Source organism: Equus caballus, chromosome 19 (genome assembly GCF_041296265.1).
Source record: "Equus caballus isolate H_3958 breed thoroughbred chromosome 19, TB-T2T, whole genome shotgun sequence".
Classification (NCBI taxonomy): Eukaryota; Metazoa; Chordata; class Mammalia; order Perissodactyla; family Equidae; genus Equus; species Equus caballus.
In genome coordinates this window covers 22,944,007-22,965,735 of record NC_091702.1, presented here as the reverse complement: position 1 = coordinate 22,965,735, position 21,729 = coordinate 22,944,007, and the positions used below count along the sequence as shown (strand labels likewise).

The following is a 21,729-nucleotide window of genomic DNA, read 5'->3' as shown; positions in this document are numbered from 1 at the left end:
CTCTGCTTAGAGGAAGATAAATAGGGCAAATCACAGGCAAAGTGCAAAAGAGGGAAAATGTATCTTCCGTATTCCTAGGCTTTTTTCTATTACTCTTTTTTTCTCATTAATAATTACCATTAAAATGGTAACTATTCAAAAAAATCCTACTGCTTTCTAATCTATTCCTCTAAATTTCTAAAATAAAAATGAAATTTATACTGGAACCGAAACTCATTTTCAATAACAAACTAAAATAATTTTTACAACATTTTATGACTTATTCAATGTATCTCAAGCATTAAAGCAGCTTGGGAGCAGAAGGAGTTCTTCAGTGGGCCTCCAATTCACATGCACCTGAGAGCAGTTCTAAAGACAGATCGGCCGAGTTTAAGATTAGAAAGTAGTAACCAAGTTCTCCCATTGAGATATAATATTAATTTCAAGGGAAACAGCTACAGATTTCAGAGGTCTACTCACGGGTGCTAATTCACAGAAAATTTTCTAGCATTTCTGACATCTTAAGCCAATGAACCCATCCACATGTGAGTTATCAGACTCTCCTTTCCCTAAGTTCTCCTCTCCCACCAGTCCTCAAACTCACACACACAAAAGAAAAATTATCTAGTGTCATGTGTCCCCTCCCTTAGCCTCTGCCTCTGCCTTAGTGATTTCCTCAAATTCTGTAATTAGGTTTACAGCTTAGAGCTTCTGATTTGGTCAAATTAAAGTAGTACCAATAACAGACATTTATATTAGCAACTTACTATGTATGGCTGATAACCAGAAGAATAATTATAATTTTAACTACATATCGTATTAAGTCCATTATAAATATTGGTTCAGAAGCACAAACTCTTCTGATATATGTTCTATCTTCAGCCTATTTCTCACATAGTTAGAAATTCTAGTTACAAATTTAAAAGCTAAGAATGAATATTACTACTCATAAATAGCCAGTGGTGATTTGACCAAGATGTAGGACAAGTTTGATTTTTAAAAGAAATATAAAGAACTAGTGGTAAAAGTAGTGAACTGTAGCATAGAGTATTTAACTATCAAGTTACTTCTTCTAAACTATTCAAAGTTGGGGGAGGGGAGTTGTAATATTGCTTAAATTCATTTGTTAATAAAATTATACTTTTCATATTAGACGTTAGAAATCTGAAATGGCTTCAGCAAAGCTACCATCTGACTTCAGGCAATATATGAACCTTACGAGTATGGATCATGCAATTAAAGGTTACATGTTGGCAAGAGACCAAAAATACATACCTATGTATTGTGACAGATAAAATTTTCAACAGATAAAAATTTTAATCTAAATCCTGAAATAACAGAATTTGGGATACATCCATGGAGAGAAAAACTACCAAGAGGGTTTAACCAAGAACAAAGATACCTGGATTCTAATGTTAGCTTTAAGCTCTTCTTGATCTTAGTTTCACATGTAAAATAATGACATTAGGATCTCGGAGAGGACCGGGGCGGGGGAACTTTCAAAGGCGGGTCCGGCGATCCGGTGGAGAAGCGCCGGAGCTCCGCCCGGGCAGCAGACAAAACTCTCTGTCTGCCGGTAGCAGAGGGGCCACGCTGAGCATTCAGAGCTCCCGGCAGAGGCCCGGAGAGAAGCCCAGAGGGCGGGGCGACCCCCAGCTGCCGTTGCCCACCAGGTGAGGCTAGGGATTGCCGGAGATCTCGGAGAGGACTGGGGCTGGAGAGAGTTCCAGAGACCCAGCTTAGTAGCCTAGGGGGAAACCCTACAGGCTCACAGAAGCCTTAGGGAAAGCCTCAGCACAGCACCAGTAGAAGGCACCCAGCCGCCAGCCACAAGGCTGGAAGACCCCAGGGCAAAAGCAGCATAGCTAGGTGTACTAACCACAGACTGTAGAAGATGCCAATAGCTCTCCTGCGACCCATAGAGGACAAGTGAGATTTGGTGGGTGCCGACAGCAACCGAGCGACAAATAAAAGTGATCCCACCCCTGGCCGCTGGAAAAGCCCATAACACCGTTGCAGACCCCAAGGAGAGAGCGCATCTAGGTGGGCAACAACAGTAGGCACCTGCAGTCTGAAGCCCCCCGTGACGGCCCCCACGGCAGAGGAGGGAATCCAAAGGGCCACTGTGGCTACGAAGAGGGGCCCAGGCCCAGTTAGCAACTACGGACAGGGTTCCTGGTTGGTGAAGTATAAACAGCTGCTCCCCCCACCGCAGCAGCTGAAACAAGTGAAAGGAGCAACTAAGCTCTATCTCCATGCGGAGGCACAAATCAACATCATCAAGCAATATGAAAAAATACATCAAATCTCCAGAACAGAAAGAAAGTAACAAATACACAGAAAACAATCCCAAAGAAAATGAGATATATAACCTAAATGATGATGACTTCAAAACAGCCATCATTAAAATACTCACTGAGTTAAGAGAGAATTCTGACCGACAACTCAACGAGTTCAGGAGCTATGTCACAAAAGAGTTTGATACGATAAAGAAGAACCAAACAGAAATACTGGAAATGAAGAACACAATAGAGGAGATTAAGAAAAATCTAGATGCTCTGAACAGTAGGGCCGATAATATGGAGGAAAGAATTAGCAATTTGGAAGATGGCAATATAGAATTGTTGCAGGCAGAGGAGGAGAGAGAAGCAAGACTTAAAAGAAATGAAGAAACTCTCCGAGAATTATCAGACACAATTAGGAGATGCAACGTAAGGATTATAGGTATACCAGAGGGAGAAGAGAAGGAGAAAGGGGCAGAAAACCTATTCAAAGAAATAATGGCTGAGAACTTCCCAAATCTGGTGAGGGAGATGGATCTTCAGGTGACAGAAGCCAATAGATCTCCAAACTTTATCAATGCAAGAAGACCAACTCCACGCCATATAGTAGTGAAGCTAGCAAAAGTCAACGACAAGGAGAAAATATTAAGGACAGCCAGGCAAAAGAAACTAACCTACAAAGGAACCCCCATCAGGCTATCAGCAGATTTCTCAGCAGAAACTTTACAGGCTAGAAGAGAGTGGAATGATATATTCAAAAATCTGAAGGACAAAAACCTACAGCCGAGAATTCTCTACCCAGCGAAAATATCCTTCAAATACGATGGAGAAATAAAAACTTTCCCAGATAAACAAAAATTAAGGGAGTTCATTGCCACAAAACCTCCTCTTCAGGAAATCCTCAGGAAAACCCTCATTCCTGAAAAATCCAAAAAAGGAAAGGGACTACAAAACCAAGAGCAGAGGAGATAAGTAGAAGGACAACAACAGAGAGTAGCAGCTCTACATCAGAACAGATTAAACCATGGGACGAGAAACAAAGGAAACTGAAGAAAACCGGAAAACAAGACACAAAATGGTAGTGGTAGGCCACCACGTCTCAATAATCACTCTAAATGTAAACGGATTGAACTCCCCAATCAAAAGACACAGAGTGGCAGGATGGATCAAAGAACAAGATCCAACAATATGCTGCCTCCAGGAAACACACCTCAGCCCCAAAGACAAACACAGACTCAGAGTGAAGGGATGGAGAACAATACTCCAAGCTAATAATGAACAAAAGAAAGCAGGTGTCGCTATACTAATATCAGACAAGGTAGATTTCAAAGCAAAACAGATAAAGAAAGACAAAGAGGGACAGTATATAATGATAAAAGGGACTCTCCACCAAGAAGACATAACACTTATAAATATATACGCACCCAACACAGGAGCACCAAAATTTGTAAAGCAACTCTTAATAGATCTAAAAGAAGACATCAACAACAATACAATAATAGTAGGGGACCTCAACACACCATTAACACCAATGGACAGAACATCCAGACAGAAAATCAACAAGGAAATAATAGAATTAAATGAAAAATTAGACCAGATGGACTTAATAGATATATATAGAACACTTCATCCAAAAACAGCAGGTTACACATTCTTCTCAAGTGCACATGGAACATTCTCAAGGATTGACCATATTTTGGGAACCAAAGCAAACATCAATAAATACAAGAGAGTTGAAATAATATCAAGCATCTTTTCTGATCATAACGCTATTAAACTAGAAATCAACTACAAGAAAAAAGCAGAGAAAGGTGCAAAAATGTGGAGACTAAACAACACGCTTCTCAACAAACAATGGATCATTGAAGAAATTAAAGAAGAAATCAAATATTATCTGGAGACAAATGAAAATGAGAACACGACATACCAAATCATTTGGGATGCAGCAAAAGCAGTCCTAAGAGGGAAATTCATCGCAATACAGGCTCACCTCACTAAACAAGAAAAAGCTCACGTAAGCAACCTCAAACGACACCTAACAGAACTAGAAAAAGAAGAACAAACAAGGCCCAGAGTCAGTAGAAGGAGGGAAATAATAAAAATAAGAGCAGAAATAAACGATATTGAAACAAAAAAGACAATAGAAAGGATCAATGAAACAAAGAGTTGGTTCTTCGAAAGAATTAACAAAATTGACAAACCCCTAGCCAGACTCACCAAGAAAAGAAGAGAGAAATCGCAAATTAATAAAATCAGGAATGACAGAGGAGAAATCACAACAGATACCAATGAAATACAAGAGATCATAAGAGAATACTATGAAAAACTATATGCCAACAAATTGAACAACCTGGAAGAAATGGACAAATTCCTAGACTCCTACAATCTCCCCAAACTGAATCAGGAAGAAATGGAGAATCTGAATAGACCAATCACAAGTAAGGAAATAGAAACGGTAATCAAAAACCTCCCCAAAAACAAGAGTCCAGGACCAGACGGCTTCTCTGGAGAATTCTACCAAACATTCAAAGAAGACTTAATACCTATTCTCCTCAAACTGTTCCAGAAAATTGAGAAAGATGGAGAACTCCCTAACACATTCTATGAAGCCAACATCACTCTGATCCCCAAACCTGACAAGGACAACACAAAGAAGGAGAACTACAGGCCGATATCACTGATGAACATAGATGCAAAAATCCTCAACAAAATTTTGGCAAACCGATTACAGCAATACATCAAAAAGATTATACACCATGATCAAGTGGGATTTATACCAGGGACACAGGGATGGTTCAACATCCGCAAGTCAATCAACGTGATACACTACATTAACAAAATGAAAACCAAAAACCACATGATCATCTCAATAGATGCAGAGAAAGCATTCGACAAGATCCAACACCCATTTATGATAAAAACCCTCAGTAAAATGGGTATAGAAGGAAAGTACCTCAACATAATAAAGGCCATATATGATAGACCCACAGCCAACATCATACTCAATGGACAAAAGCTGAAAGCCATCCCTCTGAGGACAGGAACAAGACAAGGGTGCCCACTTTCACCACTCCTATTCAACATAGTTCTGGAGGTGCTGGCCAGAGCAATTCGGCAGGAAAAAGAAATAAAAGGAATCCAAATAGGTAACGAAGAAGTAAAACTCTCGTTGTTTGCAGACGACATGATCTTATACATAGAAAACCCCAAAGAATCCACAGAAAAACTATTAGAAATAATCAACAACTACAGCAAAGTAGCAGGGTATAAAATTAACGTGCATAAATCAGTAGCATTTCTATACACTAACAATAAACTAACAGAAAAAGAACTCAAGAACTCTATCCCATTCACAATAGCAACGAAAAGAATAAAATACCTTGGGATAAACTTAACCAAGGAAGTGAAGGATCTATACAATGAAAACTACAAGACTCTCTTGAAAGAAATAGGCGATGACATAAAGAGATGGAAAGACATCCCTTGCACATGGATCGGAAGAATAAACATAGTTAAAATGTCCATACTACCTAAAGCAATATACAGATTCAATGCTATCCCAATCAGAATCCCAAGAACATTCTTCACAGAAATTGAACAAACAATCCTAAAATTCATATGGGGCAACAAAAGACCGCGAATTGCTAAAGCAATCCTGAGCAAGAAAAACAAAGCCGGCGGAATCACAATCCCCGATTTCAAAACATACTACAAAGCTACAGTGATCAAAACAGCATGGTACTGGTACAAAAACAGGTCCACAGATCAATGGAACAGAATTGAAAGCCCAGAGATAAAACCACACATCTATGGACAGCTAATCTTCGACAAAGGAGCAGAGGGCCTACAATGGAGAAAAGAAAGTCTCTTCAACAAATGGTGCTGGGAAAACTGGACAGCCACATGCAAAAGATTGAAAATTGACCATTCTTTTTCTCCACACACCAAAATAAACTCAAAATGGATCAAAGACCTAAAGATTAGGCCTGAGACAATAAGTCTTTTGGAAGAGAATATAGGCAGTACACTCTTTGACATCAGTTTCAAAAGAATCTTTTCAGACACTGTAACTCCTCAGTTGAGGGAAACAATAGAAAGAATAAACAAATGGGACTTCATCAGACTAAAGAGCTTCTTCAAGGCAAGGGAAAACAGGATTGAAACAAAAAAACAGCTCACTAATTGGGAAAAAATATTTACAAGCCACTTATCCGACAAAGGGTTAATCTCCATAATATACAAAGAACTCACACTGCTTAACAACAAAAAAACAAACAACCCGATCAAAAAATGGGCAGAGGACATGAACAGACATTTCTCAAAAGAAGATATGAATATGGCCAATAGACACATGAAAAGATGTTCATCATCGCTAATCATCAGGGAAATGCAAATCAAAACTACACTAAGATATCACCTTACCCCCGTTAGATTGGCAAAAACATCCAAAACCAAGAACGACAAATGTTGGAGGGGTTGTGGAGAAAGAGGAACCCTCATACACTGTTGGTGGGAATGCAAACTGGTACAGCCACTATGGAAAACAGTATGGAGATTTCTCAAAAAGTTAAAAATAGAAATACCCTATGACCCAGCCATCCCATTACTGGGTATCTATCCTAAGAACCTGATATCAGATATCTCAAGAGTCCGTTGCACCCCTATGTTCATTGCAGCATTATTTACAATAGCCAAGACGTGGAACCAGCCTACATGCCCAGAAACTAATGATTGGATAAAGAAGATGTGGTATATATACACAATGGAATACTACTCAGCCATAAAAAAAGACGAAATTGGCCCATTCACAACAATGTGGATGGACCTCGAGGGTATTATGTTAAGCGAAATAAGTCAGTCAGAGAAAGACGAACTCTATATGACTCCACTCATAGGTGGAAATTAGTATATTGAGAAGGAGATCTGATTGGTGGTTACCAGGGAAAAGGGGGGGTGGGGGGAGGGTACGGAGGGGGAAGTGGTGTACCCACAACATGACTAACAAAAATGTACAACTGAAATCTCACAAGGTTGTAATCTATCATAACATTAATAAAAAAAATAAAAAAATAAAAAAAAATAAAAAAAAAAAAATAATGACATTAGATTAAGTTTCTTTCAGCCTGAAAATCTTAATTTTTAAGGCATTTACAAATGGGCGTGACAAACAAAATAGTACAGAATAAAACAGTTCTACTTATTTTACTCTTAAGTAAGCTCCAATTATTTAGGGCACCAAAAAATATATGATAGGGAGGACAAAAACTACTGTCAAAGAATCAGATTTTTTTAATATCTTTTACATCCTTTGAGTATATATATTCTTAGAAATACTTTCTCTTCAACATGGCAAATGTTCTCTAATGATAAGACACTGACTCAGGGCTTTTTAAAAATTTACTATGTATAGTATTTTAAATGTGGGAAAGAGCTTGACTGAAGTCACTGAATATCTGAATTTACAAACATATTTTTTAGTAACAAAATTTCACAACTTGAAAGAATTTTGTGGTTTAAGACAGTAAATCAGCACATAGTTAAATGTTTGCTGCCATCTTGTGGCTGATTTAACTCTGTGAAATTTTTTCATTAGCTGTTTAGATTTCAGTTCTAAGATTATTAGCCATCTCGTGGCTAGTAATTCAATAGATTGCATTTTAAGGAAATTTTTCCATTAACTGTTTATGCTTCCATATTATCATTATAAATTTGGAAAGGATTGCATAAGCCATCTAGTCTGACATGATAAATGCAGAAGTAATTTCTACAATAGGCAATCACTGTACCGTAAGGATCTATTTTATATACAGATACCTAGAATTATGAAAATAATTCTTCCTTATAATGAGCATTTTTGTAAGCTTTATAACAAAAGCTATCTTCATCATTTTTTAGCCAGTATTCTGTTGTATGCAGTAGCACTGTATTACCCTGTATGAACATTTTCAGAACAAACCAACCTTTATTTATAACATATTCTTGTCCCATATAAATTTCAAAAAAAACAAACAAATCAAAAAGTCTGTTAATTGTTCTAAACACTGAGGTAGGGACCTTTAATCAAGTATTGTCTATTTAATAAACAATAATAATTATACCTCAATGTCTTTCAAAGTCAGGCTCAATTATAATAAAATAAATGTTTATTCCCACAGGAATGTCCAAGACAATGTCAGTTACAGTACTACCATACTGAAAAGAGTCATCTATCAATACATTCTCCTCTATGTCATTTGTGCAAAGATGAAGGGGTCTGTATCTGTCCATCACATGTCTCTCCCATACACAATGAAGAAAACAAATTATCTTCTAAGGGACCTAGATTTCATCCAAGATCTACACAGGCTACATAGTTTCTGGTGAGTCATTTAACTTCACTAATTTATTTTCTCATATATCTTCACTTTAATCTGTATATGATAAAGATAATTATATACTCACAATGGCATTTGATTTTAAGGGGTTGGACTGAGAAAAGTGGGTTGGCAACTTGCCTGATAGGAAAAGCAACTAGCGACAACTCACATAGTGCTTTCAAGAAGTTTAAAAAACAAAACAAAACACCCTCTATTTTACAAATAGCCAGGTCAAAGAACACCAATGAAAATCACAGGATACATTACAAGCCCCAGAAGCCTCACTAAATCAGAGCCACAGGCTATGAGGGCCTGTCTGCAAGCTAGGGACTCAACGAAATGTTTCATGCATCTAATACTTTTAAAAATCTTTTCCAAATAACTTATTAAACGAGGTGTCCTCAATACACACAAAACTAAAACTGTCTCACATTCATAATTAACAAGGTATTAGAGAGGGACAGGTTTATTGCTATGGAGTTTAAATTTCACTATAGTAGTGGTTTAAGAACTTACAGCATCTGCTTTACAAATGGTGTTGGCTACATGTCGACATAGCATCTTTAGCCAGTTTTCCTTTGGAAGTTCCTCTGATGTCATCTGGAAACTGAGTAGCACATTTGCCTGCTCTGTTGGTGGCCTTACAAGCAAGGCAAAAGCATTATGGCAATCTAGGATTCCAGAATAATCATAAACATTAAATGTTACTCTTTTGAAAATAATAGATTCATTCAAGTTTAGTTCCCTCTGAGCAACAAAATTCCAATGAAATTATCTCTTCCCCATCCTTCAGTCCACTCTTTTTAACTGAACAAAGAATATCACCATATTACGCTGAAATACTGGAAAGAATTAAAATAGTAAGTACCATGTGAGAAACCAAGAATGATAATTTGACATTAAGTAAGCAGTATTTTCCACATTTAATACTTTCTATGACGTTGTTTTTAAAATTAGATTATATCATTTCTTAGAATTCTAGAAGGTTTGAAGCCCCGCACCCCCACCCCAGTACATAGTTGTATATTCGGGCTGCGGTCCTTCTGGTTGTGATATGTGGGACACCACCTCAGCATGGCCTGATGAGCGGTGCCATGTCTGTGTCCAGGATCCGGACTGGCGAAACCCTGGGCTGCCAAAGCAGAGCATGGAAACTTAACCACTGGGCCACGGGGCCGGCCCCTAGAATTTAAGTTTTATAAGAATAATTCAATAGCTCAACCTACTGAAATCAAGTTCAAACAAATAAAATGTCCAAATATCAAAACAGTTAAAAAAATGTTTTGTGATGAAGATGCTAAAATGGAACCTATTTTAAACAATGAAGTCTTCCATAATTAAAATCCAAAAATATGGAGATGATTTAAATAAATGCACTATGTAACCCTTAAACGAATCTAGAATTTGACAACCAAGTAAGGATAGCAACATAGCTGCTGTTCAAGTTTTTTTAAACGTTTCTATTAACTCAAAGCCTTACATCATTAAAGGATGGGATCAGTAATGGAACCAGCTTACACTGTAAAAACATATGTCCAACATCCAAAATATGCCCATGTACATACATCACTAGCTGCCAACTAAACAGATGACACTGTGTTTAGTAGGTACAAAGTTTTAGCAAATTCAGGCCTTCAGAGAACCCTCCCTAACACTAGCAAAGTTGAGAGTACAAGCTTTCCTTAATACACATTTGACCCGTGTCAAGTCTACCATAGTCACTTTGGATGTATCTATTCATGCACATCCTTTCCTGCTCATATCCTAAACATAACCCTAATAATGCCGCCATCGGCAACAGGGAAGGTGTAAGATGCGGAGCACAGGTAACAGACTGGTGATTTCTTCTGGGTTCTGAAGGAATAAAAATAAGTTTTGGTGTGGGAATAGACTAAGCTAAGGCACTGTTTTGTCATGTAACCATTGAAGGGAGGAAGATATTCCTTAAAGGATGAAGATATCCCACAGGTTGAAATAGCACTTTCATTGGAAAAAAATCAAAAGTAAAGTCAGTTCCTGGAGATGGAGCTGAGACATAAGTGTAACAACAATTATTCTACCAGAACTAACCAACTATATTTAAAGATAATTTACCAGTTAAAAATTAAATAAATAAGGGAGTGAATCAAACTTACAATGAATATAAACTATTTCTATTTAGCCAATAGTTTATCCAATGAGCATACCTTCTGTTTCTCTTATGTCCAGCACCTTCTTAATTTGAGAAAGAGGCATTAGATGAATGTGCTTCAGAGAAGCTGGGGGACGGGTATGGCCATGAGGACTCCTAAAAGTGCCAATAACCTTGTGCCGTTTTCTTGCTATCTGATTGTAGGGAAAACAAAGTCACTGTCAGTAATATGAATAAAAACAATTAAAGACCAAATACTTAAAAATAAAATGGCACTAATCATGTAAATCTGTATGTAGCTCATTTGACTATTAGTCATTCCAGAATTATATGTGATAAGAAGGAGAGTTACTATGTGACAAATTCATCCATGTAATCGTAAAGCAGAAATTGTGTAGCTCTTCTCACGTTTATATGACAAGAGCTCAAAAATCAAGAAAATAGGCTAAGGGACAGGGTCTCTGCAAAAGGTCCCAGAGGTGTGAAAGAACTTAGAAGCACTGTGAGAAGTAACAGCATCGAAGGATAGAGGAATCTTGAGTTCAGGAAGGGGAATAGTTGCCCTGGGATCTCTCTCTTGGATTTAAAAAGATAATTGATACCAGTTTAAGAGCAGAGTTCACAATTATTTCTGATCCCGTGCAAGACACTGAGGTTAAATAGTAAATAATGCAGAAATGGTTCTGCTCTCATATTTACACACTACTGAAAGAGAGAAAGGTTAAAGAGGTAACTAACCAATACACTAAACAAAAAATACAAGTTATAAACTCAAGGTGCTGTGTTAAGATATAACTTTTTCTAAACTGGGAACTCATGCAAAAGAAAGAGATAGGTAAAGTAACACTGGAAAAGGGAGGAGCAAAATCAGAAAAGACCTTGTGATTCAGGATGTACTTCAGTTCTGTGAATTTTATAAGGTCTTTAAATTTATTGTTTTCATTTCCATGAAAGCCTAGTATATTATTTTGCCTTTTCAAAAGAAAATCTCTTAAGGTTAAAATCATCAACTGAAAGACATTAACACAAAATGATTTAGATTAAGTTACTTAATGAATTGAGATTGGCCATGATCGTGAATATGACAAACTATAGCTGAAAATTGTACTACCTTGTATTAGCTAATTAGAAAAGATCAAAAAGCAGTATCATAATCACAGGCAAGCAGAAATAGGACAGAGATCTATGTTACATATCAAATATTAAAAGTTCATTTACATTAATATAGTGAAAATAAGCAATAAAAACTCTTTCTTTAAAGAATTATTTCCACTGTAATATTTGAATGTACTTGTGATGACACCAATGCTAGTACATCAAGGTAAAAAATTCAAAACACAGATGAAAATATATCCTTAAATCCTAAATTAGTTTATCTTCAGTAAACATCATATTTAATGGAAAGCAACATAGATTTTCTTCATTTTAAATGTTTCCAACTTTTCTATACTCTTCATTCCAAATTTGCTAAGAATTGTGTGTGTGTGAGGTTTTTATTTAAACAAACAAGCTAAAGAATAAGAGTTTAGGATTATAAATCTTGAAGTTCGAGTTTAACGTTAGAAACAGAGCTGTTTCAGTTAATGTGACTCTGAGGCAGGGAGGCTGAGAGAGTAGAACAGAAAGTCACAGGTAAAGGAAGTGAGGGGCCAGGGAATCACATAATGCATCTAGAAGTCACAGGGAATGACCAGTTGCAGGAATTAAAGTGGAAGGGAGGTCAATGAGCCAGTTACAAAAGACTTCACGTAATTTGAAGGGGATGTAAGATCAAAAATTTCAAGGAAACCACAACTCTCTCAGGATTAAGGGGGTAAAAACCAGAATGGATTAGCCTATTAGATGAATGGAGCCAGTTGACCTAAGGACTTCAACAGGAAAAACCTTAAAAAGCATTAGTAGAAGCAAACAAATAGAAGTACTGAGCAACTATATATAGTAAAATCCCAAGACAATGCAAATTCAGATAAAATACGACTGAATATTGACTGCACCTACCCCTTTTCTCAAAAGCAAAGTAGGCTAAATTTCTAATTATAGAAGAGACAAGTGAGTCCAGAATTATCTGCTTCATGATTTTTTATGACTTTCTCAGTTTAGGGTACCGTATTTTTCACTGTCTTTTTGTGTTTTGTGACATTAGCAACCAAATGAAAATATCATTTTTCACTAACCTCGCAACAACCTCTGCATTTAACACAAGAGAATTTTGGGTGAGATTTTATTGTACCTGTAACTGTGCATGGCTTGTTCTCTAAGACTCTCTTGTATTTTATACTTTAGATAATAATGTGCATGATGTAAGAGGGCAGCACTAGAAGAGAAGTGAAGTAAAAAAGGTTAAAAGGAAGCAAAGACTTTAAAGAAAAAGCAAACCCATCAAATCACTTTAATGAAAGCAAGAGAAAGTTACCCAGTTACAGAAATGTCAAATTAGTCTTCTGGTTAATGTCTGTTTTATCAAAATGTTTTGTCTTCTGAGATGAAGGAAAATAGGACTCCCTTTATATCCCCCATTGGACTGTTTAGTTGTTTAAAAATATACTATTAAAATGAGGAAAGAAGAGTTGAAAAAGCACACAAACATAATTAAATTTGCCTGTAGGGTTAATATGGGGGAAAAAATTTAACTTAGATAGATGAGAATTTTAGAATTAGAATCAATGCACCCCATCTGATATACTGGCCACTCAATCACTCTAAAACCTACTGACTTAAGGAAGAATCAGGGGATCATAATTCATAACATTAAATAATCAAGTTATCTCCCTCTTCAACAAAATACTGACTTCTTTTTCACTAAAAAAACTACTTAAATTTCTAAAAGAAGAATTATTTTGTAAATCTTGAATAAATATACATAGAAATACGAAGTTTCTACAATTCTTGACCTAAGCATTTATTTGCCTGGAAATAAACTAAATTTTCATTTGGATTTGGATTTGAAACCAGGGCAATTTATCATACTTCTTAGTACTAGGCCTTCTCCTAAAAGCATTCTATCAACATTATTAAACCAACAATTGGTCATACAAATCAGTGGTATTATACTATATTAAGTACAACTTTACCTCCAGGCAGTCATTGAAGAGGAAGAGAGTTACTTGTTCTCCTCTGTCACAGGGGTGCTCACCTAGAGAAATGGTTTCAACTCGTTGGACTAAGCTTCGGTGAGACGATAAAAGATTAGCCTGTAGCAATTGAAAATATTAATAGAAGAGATCACTTGGTAGCAAGCAATTTTTTAAAAGTGATAATTTTTTTAATAAGTGGTCCCAAGATTCTGTTCATATTAAAACTGTAGAATCTAAACAAGAAAGAGAAAATAAACTGACAATCATCAAAAATGACCACTTACTGGGCATCCATCTACTTCATAAACAACATCAAAGATTTGCTTTTGAGCTTCAGTTTTTCTCTTATCTTCATTAATATGCCTGAAAAATTAGTAAAGTTATCTTTAAAAAACAACAGAATATGAAAACTGCATACAAATACATCTCCTGTCACTATGACGTTCTTCCATGTGAGTCTATTTTAATTTTGATAGGTGAATCAGTTAAAATAGTGCCCTAGAAGTATCCCACGACATTAGAAAAAAGTTCCATAGATCCTTCAGAAAAGTATGTGTAACTATACTCCTTACTACATTCTTTTTTTCAAATCATTATACACTTCCTAAAATACATTAAACCAGTACAAACTTCAAGGGAACAGAAGTTCTAACTATAAGTTCAGTTAAGGTTTTATGCAAGTCAGTTGCTAATCATTTCACTGAAACAAAAACTAAGGCTACTGCTTCCAGATAGGGTGGAATAAGAACGAAAGGATATACCCTTCTGCCAGAAACAATTAAAAAATTATCAAAATATAACAGAAACAAGGGTTCCCAAGACACTGAAAGTTAATTCCTATGAGACAGGAAACAAGGCAAGCCAACTATAGTCGATTATACTGTCTATAGGAGACACACTTTGGATTCAAAGACATAAATAGGCTGAAAGTAAAATGATGGTACTACTCCACCCAAGAACAGCAAAACTCACATTCTTCTCAAGTCTACGTGGAACATTCTCCAGATTAGGCCATAACATGCCTTAGAAAGTTTGATTGAAAGACTGAAATAATACAAAGTATATTCTCCAACCACAATGCAGTGAAATTAAAATTAATAACAAAAGGAAACTTCTGGAAATTCACAAATAAGTGGGAATTAAACAAAACACTCCTAAATAACCAACAGGTCAAGAAGAAATCACAAGGGAAATTAGAAAATACTTTGAGATAAATAAAAACAAAAACACAACATGCCAAAATGTATGGGATACAACTAACTAAAACAGTGCTTAAAGAGAATTTATAGCTATAAATGCACATAATAAAAAACAGTAATTTCAAATCAATAACCTAACCTTCCACTTTAAAACTCTGGGGGAAAAAAGAGCAAACTAAATCTAAAGCAAGCAGAAAGAAGAAAATCATAAAGATTAGAGTAGAAATTAATGAAATAGTGAATACAAAAATAAAAAAATCAATAAAACTAAAAGTTGGTTCTTTGAAAAGAACAACAAATTGACAAACTTTAGTTAGGCTGACCAAGAAAAAAAAAAAAAGGACTCAAATTACTAAAATCAGGAATAAAATATGAGACATCACTACCTTACAGATATAAAAAGGATTATAAGAAAACACTATGAACAACTGTATGCCAACAAATTAGATAGCTTAGATGTAATGGACAAACTCCTAGAAAGACACAAACCATAGAAACTAACTCAAGAAGAAACAAAATCTGAATAGATCTATAACAAGTTCAATTAGTAATTTTAAAACTTCTTACAATAAAAAGCCCAGGCCCAAATGGCTTCACTGAGTAATTCTACCAAACACTTGATGAATTCATAAGAATTCTTCATAAATTCTTCCAGAAAAATAGAAGAGGAAGAAACACTTCCCAACTTCTCCTGTGAAACCAGTATTAGCCTGAGACCAACGCCAAAGACATCACAAGAAAACTATAGAGCAACATCCCTTATGAATGAATATAAACACCAAAATCCTCAACAAAATGCTAGCAAACCGAATCCAGCAACGCATGAAAAGGATTATACACCATGACCAAGTGAGATTTTATCACAGGAACACAAGTTGGAGTTAACATGTAATTATCAGTATAATACGCCATATCAACAGAATAAAGGACAAAAACCACACGACCACCTCAGCAGATGCTGAAAAACTGTTTGACAAAATCCAATGTCCTTTCGTGACAGAAACATTCAACAAACTGGAATAAATGAGGACTTCCTCAACCTAACAAAGAGAATCTACAAAAATCCCACAGCTACCATCATACTTACTAGTGAAAGACTGAATGCTTTTCCTCTAAAATCAACAAGACAAGGGACAAGATGTTTGTTCTCCTCACTTCTGTTTAACATTGTTCTGGAGTTGCTGGCCAGGGCAATTAGGCAAGAAAATTAAACAAAAGGCATCCAGATTGGGAAAGAAGTAAAACTACGTCTATTTGCAGATTACATAATCTTGTTTATAGAAAATTCTAAGGAATCCACTAAAAAGATAATAAAACTGAAAGAAGTTCAGCAAGGCTGCAAAGCACAAGATCAATATACAATACACTAGAGTGAACAATACAAAAATGAAATTAAGAAAACAATTCCATTTACTACAGCATCAAAAAGAATAAAATACTCAGGAATAAGTTTAACAAAAGAAGTGCAAAACTTATATTCTGAAAACTACAAAACTGAGTTCAAAGAAATTAAAGAACGAAATGGAAATAAATGTTCACAGATCAGAAACTCAATATTGTTAAGATGAAAATACTCCCCAAATTGAAATATAGATCCAACAAAATCTCTATTAAATTTCCCACTGTTCTCCTCCCCCAAAACTGACAAGCTGATTCTAAAAGCTACATACAAATTCAAGAGACCCGGAATAGTCAAAACAATCTTGAAAATAAAGAACAAAGTCAGAGGACTCACAATTCCCAATTTAAAACTTAATATACAAAGCACAGTAATCAAGACTGTGTAGTACTAGCATAATCATAAACACAGAGATCAATGAGATAGAATTGATAGTCCAGAAATAAACCCTCACATTTATGGTCAACTGATTTTTCAATAAAGGTGCAAAAGCTTCAGTGGAAAAAGAATGGTCTTTTGAACACACAGTGTTGGAACAGATTTCCATATTAAAAAAAATATATCAACCCACACCTCACCCTTTATACAAAAATTAACTCAAAATGGATCACAGACCTAAATGATTTTTACCTAATGACTAAAGTTACAAAGCTTCTTGAAGAAAACAGGAGAAAATCTTTGTGACCTTGGGCTAGACCAAGATTTCTTAGATAAAATCATAAAAGTATCATTCATAAAAAAAAATTGATAAACTGAATTACATAAAAATCTAAAACTCCTGTTTTTTGAAAGAAACTGTTAAAAGAAAAAACACAACACAGACTATGTGAAAATATCTGCAAATCACATATCTGACAAGTCTTTTAACCAGAATATATAAAGAATTCTCAAAACTACAAAGAAAATAACCCAAATTAAAAAAAAGTAGACAAAAGATTTGAACATACAATCACCAAAGAATATGGATAGTAAACAAGCACAAGGAAAAATGCTCAATATCATCTGTCATAAGGGAAAATGCAAGTCAAAACTACGAGATTTCACTACACATCTATTAAAATTTCACAAATTAAAATGACTGACCATAGTGAGAGCTGATAAGGACAAGGAGCCACTGGTACTCACCACACACTGTTGGTGGGAATATAAAACAGTACAACTGCTTTGGAAACAGTTTGGCAGTATTTTTCAAAGTTATACACACATCTACTGTATGACCTAGCCATTCCTACTCCTACATATTTACCCAAGAGAAATGAAAGTATATGACCATACTAAGACTTGTTCACGAATGTTCATAGCAGCTTTATTTGTAATAGCTAGAAACTAGAAACAATCAAAATGTCCACCAACACACAAATGGATAAATTGTGGTATATCCATATAATGGAAAACAATAAAAGGGAATGAACTATTGATACAAGCAACAATAAGGACTAATCTCAAAATAATCATGCTGAGTAAAAAAAGTCTGACCAAAGATAGTATACTGTCTGATTCCATTTAGATAAAATCCCAGAAAATGCAAATTATAGAGATGAAAAGAAGAGCAACTGTTGCCTTGGGATGGGCAGGTGGGACAGGGAGAGGCAAGAAAAGGGACTACCAAAGGGGATGAGTAAACTTTCGGAGTTGACGGAAATGCTCACGGAAATGTTCCTTATCTTGATGGTGGTGATGGTTTCACGGGAGTACATGCATGCCAAAATTAAACTACATTTCACACATGTATAGTTAATTTAAAAAATAAATATTTAAACTACTACAGCATATATCTATGGCAAATTAATGTTTATAAGTTAAGTCATGTGTAACTAATATCATTAGAATCCAATTTTAGGTTTTTATGGTTTGCTTAAATGGCAAGCACTAGTTAGGTGGTGGTCATTATTTCCTTTACCTGAGGTATTATGGTTATTTCAATCAACCACAAGCCTTTAATCCATAGGCTAAACATTCAAGAATCTCAAGAATTCAGATGTGGTCAAATTCTATAAAGTTTATAAATCAGCATCACAATTCAACATAACAAATAGCATAAACTACCATCAAAATAATATCGGCAGAGTTTCTACACACTAAACAGGTAAACTGGGCAGGTAATAACCTCTTAGCTTTTCTCTTTTGTGAAGATATGCTAACACTGACTGCCTACTTCATAGAATTTGCTGAAAGAATCACGGTAGTATGTGTGTCAGAATATGTTAAACTATCAAGTGTTGAAAAATAACTATTACCCTGGCTTGAAAACAAATCAAAAGCACGAAGTTTGGCTGATGAACATATAAAATATGAACATAAGCAAAAAACAAAAAATGTATAACCCTTTCAGCAGCAACAAAAGCTGGTATTCCCTAATTTGAGCATTATTCTACTGCTGAACCCTCTCTGTAGAGCTAGGAAACCTTCTCCCTAAGAGCTCTTTCGCAAGTATGTTAAGAAACTATTTCACACAGAAGCTCCCCATGGAATCTCAGAAATCACCTAATTCTATCTATTAAACATGTTGATATGTAAAGTCCAAAGAGCTGAAGTGCCCTCACCCTCCATGAGGCCAGAGTTTTCAATTCTGATCATAATAATAGGCATGAAAGATGATTTCTGATCAGAGCTGTCTCCAAATTAGACCTACAGCAAGTAACCAAAGTTAACAATCAAGCTCCCCAAGTCAATTTCATCACATTTATACTTTAAATACATCTCCAACCAACCTCATCAATTTAATTATATAAAACTCAAGGATATGAAACAAAAAGTAAAAATACAAGTATTATAAGTCTTTTCTTTTTATTCCATCATGGTCAAATTCCTGAGTTACATTTGGGCAGTTTATAGAAAGATAAAAACAAGCTATGACTGGAGGTATATGAAGAAAATGTCTATTAGTGAATTTATAACATATTCAAATTTGTACACCATTGTTCCTTCCATGCATAATAGCTTAACACCTTCAGAATGTGTTCTTGATTAACCAATGTATTCTTACAATACTTCTCTCATCATTTTAATGTGTAACTACACTATTAGAGAAATAATATATATAATATTTTACAAAAATTTGTTACTGATATTTTTCTCTCCATTTAAGACTCTAATTTTTCTATTAATTCCACTCTAAATCTAAGAACAAAAAAAGTTTAAATAATGCACTTACGTCATTACTTCCTTTAGTGATCCAATAGCTTTTTCTAGAGTGCTTTTGTCAGGATTTTCTTCAGCTGTATGCTTCTTGAGATCTGTCATGATAAAATGTTTGCTCCACAATTAAAAGAAGTTCAGTGGTTTTCCATCTAAGACTTAAAAATGCTATCCATTATGATAGAAATAGGTTGATTAATTTTTAAAGGTATATCTAACCCTTACTTTAAAAAATGTTTTATGCAATGTTGCTTTAAGAGCTTCCTTCTTACACCTTTAAGGTTTCTACATTTTTTTATTGACCAAATTTTCAGAATATGTAACACATCTTCTTACACTGCTATCTCAATTCCCTTCTAGTAAAGCTTGGGGACTCCTAGATTCCTCAAACTCTCTCCACAGTGCTGAATGAAAACACACAATCTTCAATTAGCTGAGAGATCATTATACGTGTTATATTTCATATTGGGGCCCATGGCTCCATCACAGAGAGCATTTGGTATCCTTAATGGCAGGTCTGTTTAGTTTACAGGTTCATGAGATGCTTACTCTTTTACTCTTCTTAACCAAGTTGTTTATGCTATGTTCCACCTAATGGTTCCCTAGCAGCATGCCCACCTAATCTTTTAAGTGGGGTGACAGGAAAAAGGCTTAGAAATCACATTCATTTTAGTCATGACAACATTTGAGGGATTTCAACAAGTACTTAATGAAACAATAATGAAGATAAGTAAATAAGCAAAAAATATACTGCTCTATAAAGTTTACCATTTGCTTGCTCATATAATCTCCTTACAATCTATAAAATGGGATAGCTTTTAAAGACTGAGAAATCATTTTATAAGGTAATAATTGTAAATTCTATTAGATAACCTTAAAGAGAACAAAAATTATCAAATTTTTTAGTTACCACTACAATTCATATGTTAACCAAAAGATTTTAAAGAAAAAATAGATTAAATAGTCAAAAAGTTAGCCTTCTCATCTGCTATACATACTACTGTAGTTAAGATTTGGGGATCAAAAAGCTTTATTACACACTTATTCCTGTTTGGCAGTTTTTTTATTATTTCTTAAATTTAAGTATGAAAACTAAACTAGAATTTTATAAAAATATTCACTACTTTAGTCAACTAAATGTAAAAGCATATACATGCCTTTCTTTTACTGCAGGCAAAATTTATTCATAAAAATTTACTTTCTGCTGTAAAATTTCCTTCCATTGATACCTGCAGTTTAAATTCTAGAATAAATGGCTGTATGTTTCAAGAGTGCTCTGTACAATCTAAGGGGAAAAAAAGTAAGCAGAAGAATAAGTATATAGAACTTTACTAAGATTCAGAAAAGGACCAAACAATTTGAAACATGTCATCTCTCATCTTGTGATTTTGTGGATGAATTGTGTATTTACGTGGATGTAAATTGATTTTGAATTAGTGACACACCACAAAATGTAAGAAGACTTAGCGGAAGAAAAAGCATAACACGAGTCAATATAATTGATATCAGAACAATTAAAGCATTTTAGGCCAGACTGAATTTTTATAGCATCAGTGATTATTAAGATTATCCATAAAGATATATTCTATGTAAAAGATATAAACTTTAATGGTGAAATCTAAGAAAACTATGAAAGTGAGAAGAATTTCAATTTTTTAGAACAAAACAATTCCATAAAAACATCCAAAATAGTCTGAAAACAGATCAGACAAGTACCATTTAAAAGTAATGCAACACTGGGTAACCTCTGTACTGGTCTGATGAGAAGTTCGACAAGGCTCTGCCGTCCACATTCTGGTTTAGCTTGGTTTATCTGAAAGAAATTAATTTATTCAACAATAAAAAAAGGTCTTCTGCAAAGATTCACACCCTACATTTATTAGACTACACTTCATCTTTAGTGCCCTAGGATAAGAACTAAGGGGGGTGGTAGGGTGGGAGTTGTTCTCTGGCATATTACTGGGGTTGAATAATCTTCCAGGCCCTGAAGTGACCTCCTGGCCAGCCCAAAGGTTAACATTTTAACGGAAAGTGAGTTCCTGTACATACTCGCAAATATTCCACCTTAAGTTTCTCTTAAGTCTACAGCATTCAGAAGAAAAAAACAGTTTTAAAATACTAACTATGCTGATACCAGTGGATAAACAAAGTAAGGCACTGGTAAGAGAAAA

The 21,729-nt window shown here is 35.1% G+C and overlaps 1 protein-coding gene across 50 annotated transcripts in view; it reads right to left on the bottom strand.

Annotated features, from left to right (window-relative positions):
- Nucleotides 1–21,729, bottom strand: part of ECT2 (epithelial cell transforming 2) — a 108,169-nt gene that overhangs the window by 9,413 nt on the left and 77,027 nt on the right. For all 50 annotated transcript variants that reach the window (XR_011429027.1, XR_011429026.1, XR_011429034.1 and 47 more), the window contains 6 exons: nucleotides 21,275–21,371; nucleotides 19,575–19,656; nucleotides 14,107–14,185; nucleotides 13,820–13,939; nucleotides 10,804–10,942; nucleotides 9,134–9,288 (listed from right to left, as the gene is read on the bottom strand). Coding sequence is in view for 26 of the 50 variants with exons in the window: in XM_023623319.2 (XP_023479087.2) it covers nucleotides 9,134–9,288; nucleotides 10,804–10,942; nucleotides 13,820–13,939; nucleotides 14,107–14,185; nucleotides 19,575–19,656; nucleotides 21,275–21,371 (672 nt within the window). In the remaining 24 variants the exon portion in view is untranslated. The remainder of the gene's footprint in view (nucleotides 1–9,133; nucleotides 9,289–10,803; nucleotides 10,943–13,819; nucleotides 13,940–14,106; nucleotides 14,186–19,574; nucleotides 19,657–21,274; nucleotides 21,372–21,729) is intronic.